The 17,418-nt window shown below is 38.3% G+C and overlaps 2 protein-coding genes across 5 annotated transcripts in view; one reads left to right on the top strand and one right to left on the bottom strand.

The window, feature by feature from the left end:
- filip1l (filamin A interacting protein 1-like) overlaps positions 1-14,871 on the top strand; it is a 95,641-nt gene extending 80,770 nt beyond the window's left edge. Inside the window, exons 5-6 of the mRNA XM_042512910.2 lie at positions 1,793-4,616; positions 13,965-14,871. Coding sequence (XP_042368844.2) covers positions 1,793-4,616; positions 13,965-14,186 — 3,046 coding nt within the window. The 3' untranslated portion in view covers positions 14,187-14,871. The remainder of the gene's footprint in view (positions 1-1,792; positions 4,617-13,964) is intronic.
- The window catches only part of ect2l (epithelial cell transforming 2 like), a 161,813-nt gene that overhangs the window by 136,265 nt on the left and 8,130 nt on the right, over positions 1-17,418 (bottom strand). For 3 of the 4 annotated variants that reach the window (XM_088074771.1, XM_088074772.1, XM_042512911.2), the window contains 3 exons: positions 17,294-17,382; positions 16,763-16,935; positions 16,455-16,624 (listed from right to left, as the gene is read on the bottom strand). In XM_088074771.1, the coding sequence (XP_087930897.1) occupies positions 16,491-16,624; positions 16,763-16,935; positions 17,294-17,382 (396 nt within the window). In that variant the 3' untranslated portion in view covers positions 16,455-16,490. Of the gene's footprint in view, positions 1-16,454; positions 16,625-16,762; positions 16,936-17,293; positions 17,383-17,418 lie in introns of those variants that run through there. The other variant, XM_088074773.1, reaches the window with a different exon arrangement.

The following is a 17,418-nucleotide window of genomic DNA, read 5'->3' as shown; positions in this document are numbered from 1 at the left end:
ATGTATAAGAAAAAAAACAGGGAGGGGAGGTGGTGGTGGTTTTGCTGATGGGGAGAAGGGTTGGTAGTAGAGGAACCCCTTAATTAAAGGATTGTTCCATGCCAGTGGGCCATCTGTGTGGAAATGCCTGGCAGCTGCACACACAGCAGTCATAACATACCATCCTCTGGGACTGGAGGCACTTTGGCCTGGTGATGTGTGCATGTGCCAGACTTACTGACCCTGACGATACACTGCAACTGCATCCAGTGGTACACGTACAATGTACCTTGACATCATTTGAGTACTTTGTACCCCATCAGGTTTTTCTATGTAGAAATATGAGATAGAAGTAGTTGATTTTAACTTTACAGTGTTTGCCTTCAGGAGTAATTGATAGCCTCCATATGCAAGGACTTGCCCTTTATATATCAATTCACTTGCTCTCTTGCATCTATTTCTCTTCTGCGTTAAGTATTTTCATTTCATTGAGTAAACTGATGACCATCATTAAATGACATATTTTATGTATATTTTATATTATATTCAATGCATAGCAATTACAGTGCAGCACAAATGAGTAACTATAAAATTAAACCAAAGAGGGATTGCAATAACTGCAAGAAGATTGTGTAAAACAAGCAATCTGGATACATTTTAAGCAGATTGTGAAAACTGCAGAAATGACTTTTCCTGTTATACAACTTTCTTTCTTATTTTTTTATTTCAACAATTATATAAATTTAATAAGCTTATTTTTAAAAAGTGTATATATAAGTTTTATATAAGTTTCCCTACACCCCTTACAACCCACTGTTATACACATATTTAAAATGAGTCTAAATTACTTGGAAGCTGGCACATCTGCCTGTAGATGCTTTGACTTTTTTGGGATATTTTATTATTCTGAAATGTGCTCTTTGTTTTCATTTTAAATACTTATATGTTTGTTTAATGTTAACAGTGTTATTTGTGCTACTGTCTCTCTTGGCCAGGGAACTCCTGAAAGTGGGTCATTGGCTCCTGGTTAAATAAAGCCTAATACATTTGAGAAAAAAAAAAAAAATCATCTTCTAAAGAACTGCATCAGACAACCATTAAACAGCTATCATTTCATTAAAGAACATCCTTGTCAGACATATCCCTATATTTTTTTACAACATCTTATCTGCTGAGATTAATTTCAGAGTTCAACATCAATATTAACTTTGTATTAGCCTTTTCCCATTATTTCCCTGAAGGCTAATTCGACCACATGTTACACCCTCAAATACTATGGAAACTAATATTCAAATTCAAGGCCTAATATTTACAGCAGTAACTCAGGTTTCCAAACCATAAGAGAATTAGTTGGCAACAAGGGAACAAAAAAAAGTAACCGCAGGTATTTCAGACTACCAACCTGAGAGAGTTAAAGCCGCACTTTTTATGATGTGTTAAATTTTCCATGACATTAGTGCTCCTCAGAAACGCTGGGAAAATAACAGTGTTTATGATGTGTCAGTACTCAGAGAAGTGGGCCCAATGGGTAATGACAGTGGGGGTGTAAAGTTTCTGTAGCACCTTTCGTATATAACACAAGCAAATAAAGATTGACATTATAAACAGCAGAATTAGGGAAGTGTTGATCCAAAATTCACAAGAAAGTTAATTGAAAATTGAACTAAAACAAGCCAATAAAGCAAGGGCAATTAATAGAAAACTGCTGGGGTAAAGTAACAATTCTGCAGTAGTAAATCAACTTTTTTTCTGTTTTTTTATATGCAAATTCTGAATTTAAAAGATCACGTTTGCCTTGTTTTTGTCTTTGCAGATTGAAGCTGTTAATTGATCAAGAAAAGGCCTACCAAGAAAGAAAGGACGAAGAGCACAACAAGAAGGTCACGAGTCTGAAGGAAGAGCTGACAAAACTCAAGTCGTTTGCGTTGATGGTTGTGGATGAACAGCAGCGTCTCACCGAACAGCTGAACCAACAAACAGCAAAGGTCCAAGAACTGAGTGCAAGCACTTCGCAAGCCCAGGAGGAGCTGAGCTCAGCTAATGCCCATCTGCAGGAAGAGCAGCAAAAGGTTGTTCGTTTGGAGGCTGAGCTGCGTGACCAAACAGGTCGATACCATCAGGAACAAGAGGCCATGACTGCCAAGTTAACCAGTGAGGATGCCCAAAACAGGCAGCTGCGCCAGAAGCTGTCGACTCTCAGCAGGCAGCTTGATGAGCTGGAGGAGACCAACAAGACCCTGCGCAGAGCTGACGAGGAACTGCAGGAGCTGAGGGACAAAATTAGCCGTGGAGAGTGTGGAAACTCCAGCCTCATGTCTGAGCTTGAAGAGTTACGGAAAAGGGTACTTGAAATGGAGGGTAAGGATGAAGAGCTGATCAGAATGGAGGATCACTGCAGGGACCTCAACAAGAAACTGGAGAAAGAGGCCAATCAGAGCCGGAGTCTGAAGGCTGAAGTCGACAAACTAAACCACAGAATTATGGACTTGGAGAAATTAGAGGATGCATTCAGCAAGAGCAAACAAGAATGTAACTCACTCAAAAGTAACCTGGAGAAGGAGAGGACGGTGTCAAAGGTCCTGACTGGTGAGCTGGAAGTCTTGAAAGTCAGAGTCAAAGAACTGGAGGCTGCTGAGAGCCAACTGGGAAAGACAGAGCTGACGCTGAAGGAAGATCTCACCAAGCTAAAGACTCTGACAGTCATGCTGGTGGATGAGAGGAAGGCGATGGCGGAGAAGCTAAAGCAAATGGAGAACAAGGTCCAGAACAGCACTGGCAAACTCCAGGCTGAACAGGACAAAGTAACATCAGTCACAGAGAAGTTAATTGAGGAGAGCAAGAAAGCGCTGAAGTCAAAGGCTGAGCTGGAGGAGAAAATGTGCAGCGCCACAAAGGAAAGGGACGACTTGAAGGCCAAGTTGAGTACTGAAGAGGAAAAGAGCAATGATTTGGAGTCTAAGATCAACATGTTAAAGAAAAGGTTGCAATCACTTGAGAACATAGAGAGAGAATACATGAGAAGCAAAGCTAAAGAGGAGCACATCAAAACACCCATTGCTAACCGCTTCCAACAAGAAGACAACAAAGTAAAGGACCTGACACAGGAGGTTGAGCGCCTTAGACGCAAATTAAAGGACATGAAGGTGGTAGAAGGTGACCTTTTAAAAACAGAGGAGTTTGAATCACTGGAGAAAAGATTCACTAATGAGCAAGAGAAAGGTAAAGCCTTAATGGAAGAGTTGGAAATATCCAAAAAAGAACTTTCAAAGTACCAACTGGCTGAAAAGAAAGAGTGCAACCAGGAGCATGTTCTCTATAAACGCTTGAAGGAGGAGGAGGCAAAGTCCAGTCATCTGACCAGAGAGGTAGCAGCTCTGAAAGAGAAGATCCATGAATACATGGGAACAGAGGAGTCCATTTGTCGCATGAAAACCGACCACTCTACACTCCAAAGGAAGCTGACCCAGCATGAAGTCCGGAACAAAGAGCTGGCCAGAGAAATGGAGACGCTCACGAGGGAGCTTGAGAGATATAGACGCTTTAGCAAAAGTCTTCGCCCTGGCATGAATGGTAGGCGCTTTTCAGACCTCCATGTTTCCACCAAAGAAGTTCAGACTGAGCCACTTGACCTCATGTCCCCCAACGGTAAGACAATGGCCCCGCTAGAGCGCGCTGTGGTGAATGGGAAGCTGTATGATGAGACCGAAGCTGAAGAAAATGCAAACTACAATGAGTTTCAGCTCACCAAATGCAGCCCCTCGCTAATCAATAATGTAAATAATCTTAACAATTTGAGGAGAGCACGAGTCCCATTCATTAAAAACAAAGAAGGCCCCCATCAGGTGAATGGCAAAGTGCAACCGCGGCAAAACGGAAACCACGTCCAGCCCGGAGATGTTGTGTTGACCCACAGTCCTGGGCAGCCTCTGCACATTAAAGTGACTCCTGACCATGGACATAACACAGCAACGCTAGAGATCACCAGCCCGACCACAGAAAACACCCAGTCATTCACCAGCACTGCCGTCATACCCACAAGTGGAGGTCCGCCCAAACAGAGAATTACCATCATCCAAAACGCTTCCGTATCCCCGACTGCTAAATCCATTTCCCCTAAATCTAAGGGTTCTCCAGTCTCTGACGAACCATGCTCCCCAGATAGAGCCCTATCACCTTTCACTATGGCTACATACTCCAGAACAATGACTCCAGACTCTTGTGGCTCTGTAACCCCAGACAGAGCCATGTCACCCATACAGATTGTGTCCGTCACAACAGGCACCCCTGAACGCTCCCTCTCCACGGAGCCACTGGAAGTTGTCGGAGGGCACGCCGTCTTCCGGGTGACCCCGGAAAGACAAAGCAACTGGCAGGTCCAGAGGTCCAACAGCTCCGGGCCGAACGTCATCACCACAGAGGACAACAAAATCCACATTCACTTAGGGAGCCCCTTCATTCAGAGCATCACCACTCCGCCGCAAACGAGGAGTCCGTGCCATACGCCGGGACTCCAGGAGCAAAGGACTCAAGTGCTCACGAATTGCAGCACTCCTACTGGCAAAGGCAACAGCAAAATCACAAGTAGCATCATGATTAAGCCCACCTCCACCCCAATCCAAAGGCCATCACAAATTACCGTAAGTAACATCTATGACTGACCTGATAACCCCCAAAACCCTTCATCCCATCCTGTGTTACTGAACCCCGCCCATGAGATCCAATACAACCATAGACCCTTATACCCCAACGCTATACCCTGATACATTTACATGGCTGTTTTACTTGATTTATCTTAAACCAGGGTTTGAATGTTTCCTTTTTTTTTGGTTTGCTTGGTTCTGTGTGATTAAGTTCAAACAAGTGTTTGCCTGCATGAGAAAACAATTTGAAAGCACTAGAAATTTTTTGATTTAATTTGACATAACACCAGGTTTTTAACTTATGTGCACTTACTGTATTGTACTCAGTGGCCATTTTGCCATGTAGTCAGACTATTCACACTGATGTATCATACCAGTTTTTATACTTCATACTACCCATACTGCATTATGATTAAGTTGTTTGGTTTTCTGAGAATTAAAGTGTGCAAAAAGAAGTGTTATGTTTTATAGTTTGTCATCCATGCTTGCCAGTTTCATTTATTCACTAAATCCAGCATGTTTTGAATGTGTAAAATTAAAAAATAATAATCTGAGGAAAATGCAATCAGACTGAAATCAATTTTTTGATTTGATTTTTTCATGCATGAACAGTAACTTTTTAACAATGTGTTTATGTTGTTGTGTAGTCACGAGATTACAATTCACTCTCTCAGATTTGAACATTAAATCTGTCAAGACTTTGTTAGACCAAATTAAATAATACCAAAGTGGAAGAGCTGTCTGAAAACCCTTTGTGCTTATACAACCAGATAACAAGACTAAAAAGCTCCTGGGACTCTCACTGGTGTTTGCTTGCTTGAGCTAAAATCATAGGCTGAGGTCATAGTTTCTCCTTACATCCAGCACACAGAAACCCAGAGACCCAGAATGAAAACCAGAGTGATGTGAACTTGGTGTTCTCTTAATGGAAACTCTGCTTGAAACCTTTAAACCTCAGAGTGGTGCTACATGAAACTGTATCCAAAACAGTGCAAAAGTTTGGTAGAGTTATGGTTACTCCTCTCTTCTGGACTTTCATATATCACTAAAATATGATTTTGGTCACTGAAACATGGTAACAGTTAAACTGAGATCACAGGATTTCAAACTTGTATGTAAAGTTTTCCAAAAACACTAATTTAGACAAACTGATCTCTCTGTGGTCCTTGATGACCACAAAGAATCTACAAGTCAGTCCCAGAAGAAAATGTTGGCATTAAGCATTTCAACAAACCATAAAAATGTTCCATTGCAATGTTTAATATGTACCATATCAACATTTTTGACTTTGTCATTGGAGGTAGTTGGGATGGTGGATGGCATGTCACCTTGGCAAGGTATATGCCAGACCTCACACTACTGCGGACCATTATTCAAGAGCAGAAATAAACAAACAAACAAAAACCAATTGTAATTTAGTAATTTAATTTAATTTAGTAATATTTCCAGTGTTTTTTGGGGGGGGGGCTGGGGAAAACACTTGTCAGTGTTTTCCCCAGCCGCTTTTTAGACCAGAAGAGAATCTTGTTTTTTTTTTTGTTTTTTTTTTACAAAGACATCGCTGTCGTTCCTCTTTTAATTGCGACTGATAAAGTGGATGTTTTTAATAACAGAGAAATGGCTGCTTTTTCGTCCGGAATAGTGACCCAAAAGTAATTGGTTTTTTTTTCCCCAGAACATCGCTGCTTTACTGCTGGAATTGTGCCACCCAAACAACCCAAAAGTAGTTTCCTAACCTTAACTAAGTTGGTTTTGTGTCTAAACTTAACCACATATTAATCACAGCATTGTTTAAATATAAAGGAACATAAAATGTATACATATATGCTCATAAGAATGTGCAAATGTAACATATCCATGTTTTGCAGAAGCGTTTAATGCCAACATTTTATCTGGTGATTGGGCTGAAGACGAACTGACTTTGCAGCAGATTATGGCAGTGGTTATTAAGCGATACTTTCAGTTTTCCTTGGCCATCATCCACCATGTTGAGGTGTCCTTGAACAAGACACACAATCCCTACTGGGCGCTCGGTTTCTAAAAATGATCCATCTGGGACTGATGCAGTGTGACCAAAACATTTCCTTAAAATCAAATGAAATCAGCAAGAGAAAAACTACCAATTTCTGAAAGCACTGGCATCCACTAATGCATTCAATGAAACACACTTTAAACATCAAAAAACCCGATGCAGCATCTGGGTCTCAGAAACACTAATGCCTTTGTTGATAGCTTAACCTCAGTGATCTTTTAGCAAAAAGTCTCACTTTGCTTGCCATTTGTTGGGGAGTAACCCAAAACTTCTGTTTTATTTTGCTTTCCCCCATGAATCATGCCCTTTGAAATGAATCATCAGCACAACTTACGAATGTTCCTCCATGTATACGCATTCTTCTACATGTGGTTTTATGTGCCCACAGTGGAAACATTAACACGTACGTGCGAGTCGTTTAAATTAAATCTGTAACGAAGGTCAGAGTATGATGATGATGAGGGGATGGAGACTGAAAGACAGGAATGGAAGGGATGTGGGAGAGGATACAGCAATGGGGAGGATGTGGGATGATTTTATCCGTCGCGGCACATTTATAAAATAAAATCATGTCTCAATACAAAGCTGATGTTAGAAGAAATCTCAACGAGAGAATAATTGCAAAATTGAATAGCCACAGAGTTTTTCTTGCTGTAGTTTTTGGAATCAAAGTAAGAATCCGAGTCATAATATGAGTGAAGTATATGAATATGTAATGTGCCCAATAACTATGAAAGCCTGAGGCTACTAAGAGGTCTGAGTATGTACTGAAGTGCTGCTTCATGTCTTTTTTGCAAGGACAAGCAGCCTTAAATTACAAACAAGAGTTCATTGTGCTTTATCTGAGTATTTCAGATGAATAAGCTGGTTTTCAAAAAACATATGCAGGGCAATTTGATACACACTGTATATATCTGAGGATTATGTGTGAGCGCATCAGACAATGGCTGCTGTTCTCTGCTTCATATTCATCCAGAATACTGATTGAGCTCAAAATCGAGCCAGTATAGAGAAGAAGCTAACAATGCTTTAACCCATGAAAGAAAAAACAAAACTATTACTTAGGATTAGGGATGATTTGCTCTGAATCTTAAACGTGACTATTTTGGTCAAGATAAAAAATTAGGTGTACTTTTAATGTCAGTTTCTTTTTCAAATCTTTCTAGAGTGAATCACATGGAAAAAAAATCAACATATCATATTAGCATAAAAGTATTAATTTGATTTGAAAAAAAAGCTTATTCCTTTGACATATTATTGTTATATTATTGTCGGTTCCTCTATCCTGATCTGTGTAACATTAATTTGAAAGGCATTCCGCAAATTATTTTAAAAAAAATTTAAAAAATTAAACTTATTATTATTAATTTTAAAATTCAATGTCAGCGAAAAAGATTATTCACAAAATCCTACTCAGCATATTTTAGCATTTTAAGGACCTTTGAAAAACTGATTTAAGACATTTTGATACCAATTGAAACCTTTTTTTTTTTTTTTTTAGAGTAATTGCCTTTTTAAAGTAAAATGCCTTTTAAGATTTTTTAAGGATCTGTGGGAACCCTGATTTACTCAAAAAAAGACTTTAAATTCAAATTGTGTATTTTGCTGATATGATTAATAGATTAAAATATGCCTTACGCTTCCTCTTTGCCTCACAGTCAGTCATGCTTATCAAAAAAAGTGGTGTGATTCTTCTGCGGTCCACTTTAGCTGATTTAATTGGCTTTTAAAAATACAATCAAATTGGTGCATTTGGGTGACAGTTATCACACATTTATACATCCTAGAAAAGCTATGTTAATCAGAAAGGTTGAGGGATCTGAATGGGTTAAAAAAAGCTTTTATAAAGAACAAGCACAAAGTCTGTGCTGAGTGCTACTCCAAAATACTAAAAAGCACCAAGTCCTACGTGACATTTAGATAGAGCAAGACAACTGTTGCAGGATCCCAACCCAAACACACTCACACACAAACCAGTGTGACACAGAGGAGATGATTAAATCAAGCATTAAATTGAATGAGTGTGAAGGAGCGCAGCTGGAGAAACCGGATCCAGAGCAGTCTGGGCGCAATGAAATGATGCAGCGGCTAAACAAGATGCTATTCATTAGAGCACTACTTGAGAAAGCATCCAGCCGCTGGGATTACTGTCTGCAACCTCAATTACCCCCTGACTCACTTTATTCACAAACTCAACTCATCTGGTCCGGCCTCACGGTGTCCCTGCCAGACTGATAAAATGAGTATCAAGTGACATGCTGGGAGCCAAGGGGTGTTCGACTGAAAAACCTGCAGTGATGTTCCTGTTGGCTGAGAGTGAGACTGTAATCACACCATGATACTGCTGATTAGAAGCAGCATTTTTGGGGGGTCATCAAAAACAGCAAACATCGTGATGCAATTTTAAACAATCGGCTACTGATGTGAATAAAGTGCAGCCAAAAATTAGCACACTGCATGCCAGAAATAAAAAAAGACAAGTGGTGCATCACACTGCAGATGAGAGCGGATTTCCTCCTTTCAGGTCACAATAATAATCCCAGAGGAATTTGCAGCACCTTGACCGGCAGACACAATAAAAACCAGGGAGGGACAATAAACCCTCTCTAAACAAAAGGCTCCATACTGAGTGTGAGACACTGTGAAAGTAGCCACTCTCCCAGCGCAACACAAGCACAAAAACAAACCTCGTGTTTGGTTGCTGTGGTAACAGTCGGGCCGGGATTGCACAGTACGGGGCAGAGGAAGTACTTAGTTGAACTCCTGCTGCACCGCTGATATACGAGAGAACAAAGCCGCACATTAAGGCCCTCTTTCCATGTAAAATCAACAACACTCCCATGACGTGGAGCCCGTACGGATTTTCTGGCCCATTAGCTTCGCTGGAGCACAGGCCCCACTTATTCTGAAATGTACACCCCGTATGAATATTTAAGGATAGAGTTCACTGCAGGTTTTTGTTAATTCTCAAAACCTCAAGCCGCACAAGAATGCGTCCAAGTGCTTTTCTCAAGCGAGACGTTTGCTGCGTTGCTTGGGAATAACGTGAGTGGTGTGATGAAACTCATGGAAATACTGAAAAGTTTCGGTTTCACTCAGCTGCAGGAGTGTGGAGCAGATTGATGACACATTTTTCTTTGTCAGAGAGGTAGCTCTGTGTCTGGGTTGCAAAATGCTTTTTTTTTTATTCAAACAGGCATCAGACATGCAGATATCATCATGTTGATACTGAGACTGGGAAAATGGCTCTTAAATCCTGCACCAGACTAGTGGAAAAATCTGCAGAGACTTGTAATATTAGACAAGCAAATCCTTTTTTAATCAATTCAAGTCCCTTTTGATTGGCTTAGAGCAGTATTAGTGCATGTGCTTTGTGTAAATTAATTTGGTCCCTTATGCTTTTTGTCTTGTTTGTTGTATAATTTGTTGATGCATACTGTAACTTTTGCGTGCCTCTATTGTGTTATACCTACAGCAATCATATGGAGGTAGGACAGAAAGGCTTCAAAATTAAAATCTGGCATTGAGAAGGACATGCTGGCTGAAATAAAACACTGAAAAATAAACACTCTAATACATTCTGATGTGTTTTAACAGAAGCATATTGCTGCCACGCCAAAAAAAAAAAAAAAAAGATCGGTATCCGTATTGAGGTAATAACTTAAAAAGTTTCTTGTTATGACAATGTATTTTTTTTATATTTTAACAAGATGTTTTCATGATAGAACAAGACATTTTCACTTAATTACGTCACATCATACAAGGGTATCATGTTATAACAAGAAACTTTTTTTGTTGTAACAATAAACAATGTTTTAACATGAGATGTTTAGAGTTAAAACGAGAAATGTTTGTACGACCTAATAAAATGAAAACATATTTTTATAACATGAAAATATTTTATTATAACAACAATCTTTTCACGTGATTACCTTATACTAACCTTTTTTGTGGCAGCAACATGCGTCTGCCTTTTTTCAATAACAATCTTGTCTTTTTTATTTTCATGTCACTTATTCTGGTGTTGGTTGAAATGTTCAAATCACACAGTTCTTGCCTCTCCTCTCAAAATCTTGCTCCTTGCCCAAAACAATGACAAAAAGTTTAAACTGAAAAAAAGACTGAAAAACAGTGTAATTTATTAAAAAAAACTGACACTGGAAAAAAGGCAAGAAGAAAAATATCATCATCCAAAAACATATCAGGATGTAAAAATAAAATTATCAAAATAAAATAAAAAATAATTTTTAATTCCCATCTTTTTTTTTGTTCATTGCCAATATTTCCTTTTTCAGTGCCAAAACTGATTTTGATGCCAAAATTTACTGTGACTATTCTAGCTCATCAGGGCATCCTTGGAAAAGGGAACTTGCTGCCAATGGCCTTCCTTGCTTAAATAACGGTTATTATGATCTAAAATGCTGCAATGCTATCAATTTAAACTGATTATTTGAGATGGTGTAAAAGGGCATTTATGTCAGTACCTTTTGCGAAAATAGGTGCTGAGGAAAAGGTTAAGAACCAAGCTGTGAAAATTTGACTAGAAATTTATTATGTGCCAATTATCCCTCAATAACTTTGAGTTGTGCCAAAGAGTGATTTAGTCTCTGGAGCAGACGAACTAAAAGGAGCAGATAGACATCTGACTGTTCTGTGTGGGGGATTTTAAAGTTCCTTAAAATTCTTAAACATATGACAGACAGAACTTTTTTAAACAGAACAAATTCAAGGGACATGATGCCAATTTGGAACTATTTGCATGCTATAACTTTCCAAAAATACACTTAATTTTTAATCTTTTTTCTTCCCAACAATGTATCCAATAAGACATTTGTTTGATGTAATGGTCAATCTTTGGGCATTTTATTTATTTACCTTTTCAACAGGATATTTTATCCTCGCATAGGCAAAAAGATGAAATGCAACCAAATGAAATCAGTTTATCAAAATTATCTCTGGAAAAAAAACCATAATAAAATCAAAAGAATAATTAGAAAACAAATCTGTATATGGAGACTGACGATCTTGGTCATACTTACAATATTATCAAAAATATAGACAAAAATGTGACAAAAGTGACTTTTGGCCTTCCCATGGCCTTCAAATGATGCAACTTCCTGTTGATCATGTCACTTGTGAAATGTCGCAATTTTTAGAGGGAAGAATGTGTTAGAGTAAGAGGCCTTAGTGAAAACCTGGGGACACAACTTAAATGCGGGGGGGGGGGCTAAAATCATATTTTTTGAGTGTTCTAGATAGCTTTTATTGTGATTTAACATGATGTGTACTGTAAATTGCAATCACGACAAAGTGCATGATTGCTTGATACTGTAAGGTATTACACAGATAAAAGACATACAAATGTATGCATGTAATATCCTGGGAGCAGAGAAGTCCTGGAAACATGACTTAAGCACTAGATGTCAAGTTTGGTTACACGCACAAAGCACTCTGGATATTTGCTCATATTAGCTCATATATGAGCTGTTTATATAAATCACTGCATCCTGCTCATGGATTTACAAGAAGTACACAAAAAGCATACTGTAAAAGAAGGAAGAGTGTACAGTTTATGGCTGTTGCTGAGGTTACTCATAATTGTGGAAACATCTTATCACGGTAAACAGGATATGGTTTCCACTGTATAAGGGCTGATCCACAAGTGATACAGCGTCAGTATGCTGGCACGCTGCTGCGTCTGTAAACACGCTGATTGAAGTGTGATTACACAGTAAGCGGAGCAGCGAGTTGTTTAAGAATCTGAGAAATGTGATGTTTCCCCTGATATTTCCTTTTCTCGTTTGCAGATTGTTCTGCAAACACCAAACACTGGTTTCTAAGCAACAGACTCACACTTTTATTAATAATATTGGTATAAACTGGGACTATATTAAATTAATAAAAGTTTGCTTCTTCAAGACAGCAGTCTCTTCCTTTAGGAGTTTATCATGCAGTTCAGGAGGTAAATCATCAAAACAAAAACATTTATATGGTTAAACTAACTATTATTTTCATTACTGATTCATCTTCTACTATGGCTGGGCAATACAGTATATCAGCACTATATCAATACTATGACATGAGAAATGATATTGTCCTAGATTTTGGATGTCATAATTGCATAAGTAATGTCTTTTCCTGGTTTTAAAAGAAATTACAGTAAAGTTGTGTATTTTTTTCAACTCATTAGCCTGTTCTAGGTGTGCTATTATTCACCTTTATCCACTTAGTCATTATATCCCATCACTGTAAATATTTATCAGAAATCTCATTGTGAAAGCACCAATAGTCAAACCTACAATATCATCATAATATCAATATCTTGGAGTCTGGTAAATAATATTGTCATACTTGATTTCCCAGCTCCTCCTTCCACCTGTCTTGTCAATGATTTCTCTATAAAATGACATAAAAAAAGAGCTTGTTAAATGATCAAAAAAGCTACTATACACATTTCATCCTTCTAACAATATTATCGTGATACCTCTGGGAAAACTGAATCATTCAGATTCATTTTTAACTTTGTTTACAGTGCATTTTGTCTCTTTTTTTGGAAAACTAATTCCACTCAAAATACAAGTTTAAGGAGGTGGAGAGAGAGTCTGCCACCTTATCTGTGAAATATCAACAAGAAGGGCGATTACACTTGTCAGTTAAAGAAAACAAAGCAAGAACATAAATGAATGATTTAAGGAGGAAATGTACTATTATAAATTTTCTGCATGAGACTATCATTTATGTGTGATTAACATGATAATATTTATTTTCTAAATATAATGTCAGGATCTTCAATACTGGTATATTGTGAAACCTCTACACTGCACATGTAAGAATATGCAACACTGTTAAAAGGATGTTATGATTTTCCAAAGTGGTAGCCATGGCAGAGGTCTCCTTTTCACTGGGAACATTTGTTAAAATTTGTATTACTGAACACTATCAAGTACAGTATCATAACATCAATATCTCGTTACTGTGAGATAATTTTTATAGTCATCAAAAACTGAGAACAAATGTGTTTTGTTTTTTTTTGTAGGGACAAAGCCAAAGTTTGGCACCGTGCTCATTTACTACCCGTAAAATATGATTTGATATCATCTAGTGGTCATTATCTGTATTACAACAGATCTTGACTGAACTGCAGGAAACACTTCAGCCTGTGGAGTCACAATCATGGTCCTTATCTCGTGTGTATCAAACCTTCTCTGTGTACTGTGGATCCCATTTTCTTCCCGATTATTCCTAATTTTCTCTACTGTAAGTCACAGTGCAGTGCATGTCCACCTTATTATTTTTTTGTCTGTTTTCCACAGATACCTCTCGAAGCATTCCGACGACCGGGACCGACAAGAATCCCCAAACCGAAGGGCTACAGCAGCCAGAAAGGGACAAACGGCACGGCAGCAGGTCTGGGACAGCAGAGCAAGAGTCAGCCGCCACACACTCCTCTAGCCACGGGGAAAGAGCAGCCCACACACACGACTGCAGCACACAACAACAACAACAACCCAAACTTGGTGAACCGCAGACTGTGATATCAGTGATCCTTTATATCTTAGTCAGCAGATTTGTTTAAATGTTTAGAGGAAGAGGGTCAGCTTACATTTTAAAGACACTAAAAACATCCTCATAGTTACTACAGATATTAAAAAATCTAAAATAACTCAGTGTTTTGCGTGCAGATGATCTAGTGATTGCAAAAGAAAAAAAACAAACTGTCAAAGTAGCGCTTTTGAAACTTTTACCAGTCCCACTATCAGCTAATCCTCATCTGTGGTGCTCTGAAGACTGCAAAGTTTTTGTGTCAATATGTTCGATGTGTACACACTGTGTTAGCTGTATATAAACCTACAACGCGTTTTAGAAAGTAGTTCCAATGTCACAGCTATGTGTGAAGATGTCACTGTGATCGAAATAAAACTGAAGAGTAATACTAGAACATTAAATATGTTATATGTTGTGTCATTAAAGGAAAATTAATGTTTCTGTCAGCGTTTGTATCAATCTTTGAGTGCTTGACCTGACGCACAGATAATGACAGCCATTTATGGAACTCGTGGATATTTTTTAAATAAATGGCAATAATGTACATACGTGTATAAGTGATGTGTTGTAATGCAGCTCATTGATAGTGATGATATCTAAAATGTGACATTTGTGTTATTTTTGGTTATCAATAAAGACTTTTTATACCTGGAACAAGACAAATGTCTATGATCTGATTACAAAGAATTAAAATAGAATAAAATCCCACAGATGCTGTATGTATTTAAAACTCAAAGCTAATTTAAAAAAAAAAGAAGTAAAAAAAAGTTGCACTTAGCTTTATTGATACTGAAAACTTCGACTATAGGTACGTCAATCAATGCCATCAGAAACAATGAGAAACAAATATGATATGAAGATATTCAGAATATGTAAGGTAACATGACGAGATATGACATGACAAGATATTGGACAATGATTTGACATTTTAGGGGTTGATTGTCAAACAGGAATGCTACTTGTGATGCTATGATTGTTTAGCTAATATTACTGGTTTAACACACTAAATGCACATTGTCTTGCATTTTGAGCAAGGTCATTTTAAGCAAATTTAACAAGTGGCAAGTTGTTGTTTACAGGGGGCTGTTCTGTGATTACAATAAAAAGAAAACCCACAATAATCTCATCTTACAGCAGGTATGTGGAGTGTTTAGCACACTGCTACTTCACCCAAATGACAAGACAGGACAGAACATGACTGGCAAACACAACACAAACCACACTCTAATATCCGCCGTGATTCACACGTCAACCTACTGTACAAGAACTCACAACGCAAGTGCAGAAAATCTCTGACTAAGCCACTATAGCAGTATCTAACCAAAGATATCAAAGCTGTACAGTGTAAGAATACAGAAATAATGACTACATTTTAATAAGCAGCATAAATTATGCTGCTATTAAAGCATTTTTTTTCAAAGATTATTATTGGGGGGTGCTTTTTTGCCTTTATTTAAAAGGACAGTTTAAGCATAAAAGGGGGAGAGAGCGAGAGGGCATGACATGCAGCAAAGGGCCGAGGCCGAAATCAAACCAGCAGCCGAGCTACTAGGCGCCCCACTATCAAAGTATTTTAATCTTTGTCGTGTCAACCAGGACACTGGTTGACACGTACTGTAATATGTTGCAACTTCCAGCTTATAAAAAGCAGGATTGAGAAATATGACAAAGTGAAAAAAATCTTGATATCTTCAAAATATTGCAAATACAAAAACAGACTGTATTTAGTTATGTTGACTGATTATTATGACTGAAGGATTGCCTCTGAAAATAACCCTCTTCTCCTCGTGCTTCTTCTAAAAAATACACCTATTGAAACTGAAAGAGTGAGAGCAATTATCGTGTCGCTATGTGAACAGCGGAGGGTGGAGTGGGGATGGACCATCCCCACTGTGACTGATCAGTTTAAAAACATTTATGTTTTTTTCTGAATCATGTTATTATAAAAATCTCTTATTATTTGTCAGTGGACACACATGAAGTGTAGATTCTAAGGTTTCTGACAATATTTTCTCATGCTTCTATAATAAAAATTCATGAAAATTTTAATTCTTAATAATTAAAATCCTGCCCTGCAGCTCTTGTCCCCAGAGGGTTAAAGGTGGACGTAAGATACTAAAAATACCAGTTAAACTGTTGCATTAGGGTTGTGTCTTTACATCATATTGTGGTGTAGAATCATAATTGCTGTTTGTGAGTTTCTGAATTTTTAAAAAAACATTTTCATATAAAAATGGCCAACTGTGGTGTGTCCAAACCTCTTCTTGTCTTGCCGGTGTGTCCTCATGGCGTCGTCACTGATGTTCTGTCAGAGCAGAGTTTATGGCTGAATGCAGCAGAGACAGGAAGTGCTCCCTCTCGTCACCTCTCTCTATGGCACAAACCCAGGAACGACAAGGACCCTCCAGGATAAAGGCGTGACTCACATCTACACAGAAAGAAAACCCTGTCACTTTCAGAAGTTATTAGAAAAGACTTTAATAATCATATACAGGCAATTACTAAAATTATCAAAGATGTGGCAATATTCAACATAAATTGTGTCCTTCATAATATTAAAACTCACAGCGAGTGTGTGTGATCTCTCGGACAGCCAGGCTGGTGAGAGCCACAGAGGCCAGGAATGTGTGTGTGCTCTGGTGAGCCAGCGTGAAAGGTGTGTGATGCACGTTGCGCCGCGTCAACACCAAAGCGTCGTTAAACAGGAAGAGGCCCACATCAGACACATGCTCATAGGTCCTGATCATGCACACACACAAAGACACACAGTGAACAGTTTCCCAGGTTTTGCATTATCAGAAAGTTAGACAAAAGTAAAACAATACTGATATTAAAAATTGCACAAACATTGTTTTTTTCAAAGTAAATATAGCTTTCTGACAAAAGTATTACTTATTCATTTATGTAATTGGATTCCATGGCCAAATTACAAAAAATGAGCAAAACAAATCAGTTTGGTATGCAATTGTAAGAATTGTAAGACATGAAAAATCAAAGGTTTATTAATAACTTATTAGATTTATGGTACATGAGTGAAAGAAAACTTCTGGATACAAACTGATTGAAATCCTCAGACAGGAGCGATGTGTGCTGTTACCTGAGCGAGTCAGGAATCTGGTCATCAGGACTTCTCAGCAAAGCGGCATCCTGAGTTATCATCAGCTGCCTGTTTCCTTCACGGAGGCTCTAGACGGCATCCACCATATTCATATTAACATACTT

The sequence above is a fragment of the Plectropomus leopardus genome, chromosome 24, assembly GCF_026936395.1.
Source record: "Plectropomus leopardus strain MGB_pleo_1.0 chromosome 24, ASM2693639v1, whole genome shotgun sequence".
NCBI classification, from domain to species: Eukaryota; Metazoa; Chordata; class Actinopteri; order Perciformes; family Serranidae; genus Plectropomus; species Plectropomus leopardus.
Note: the sequence above shows the minus strand (reverse complement) of the source record. Positions and strands in the feature narration are given on the sequence as shown.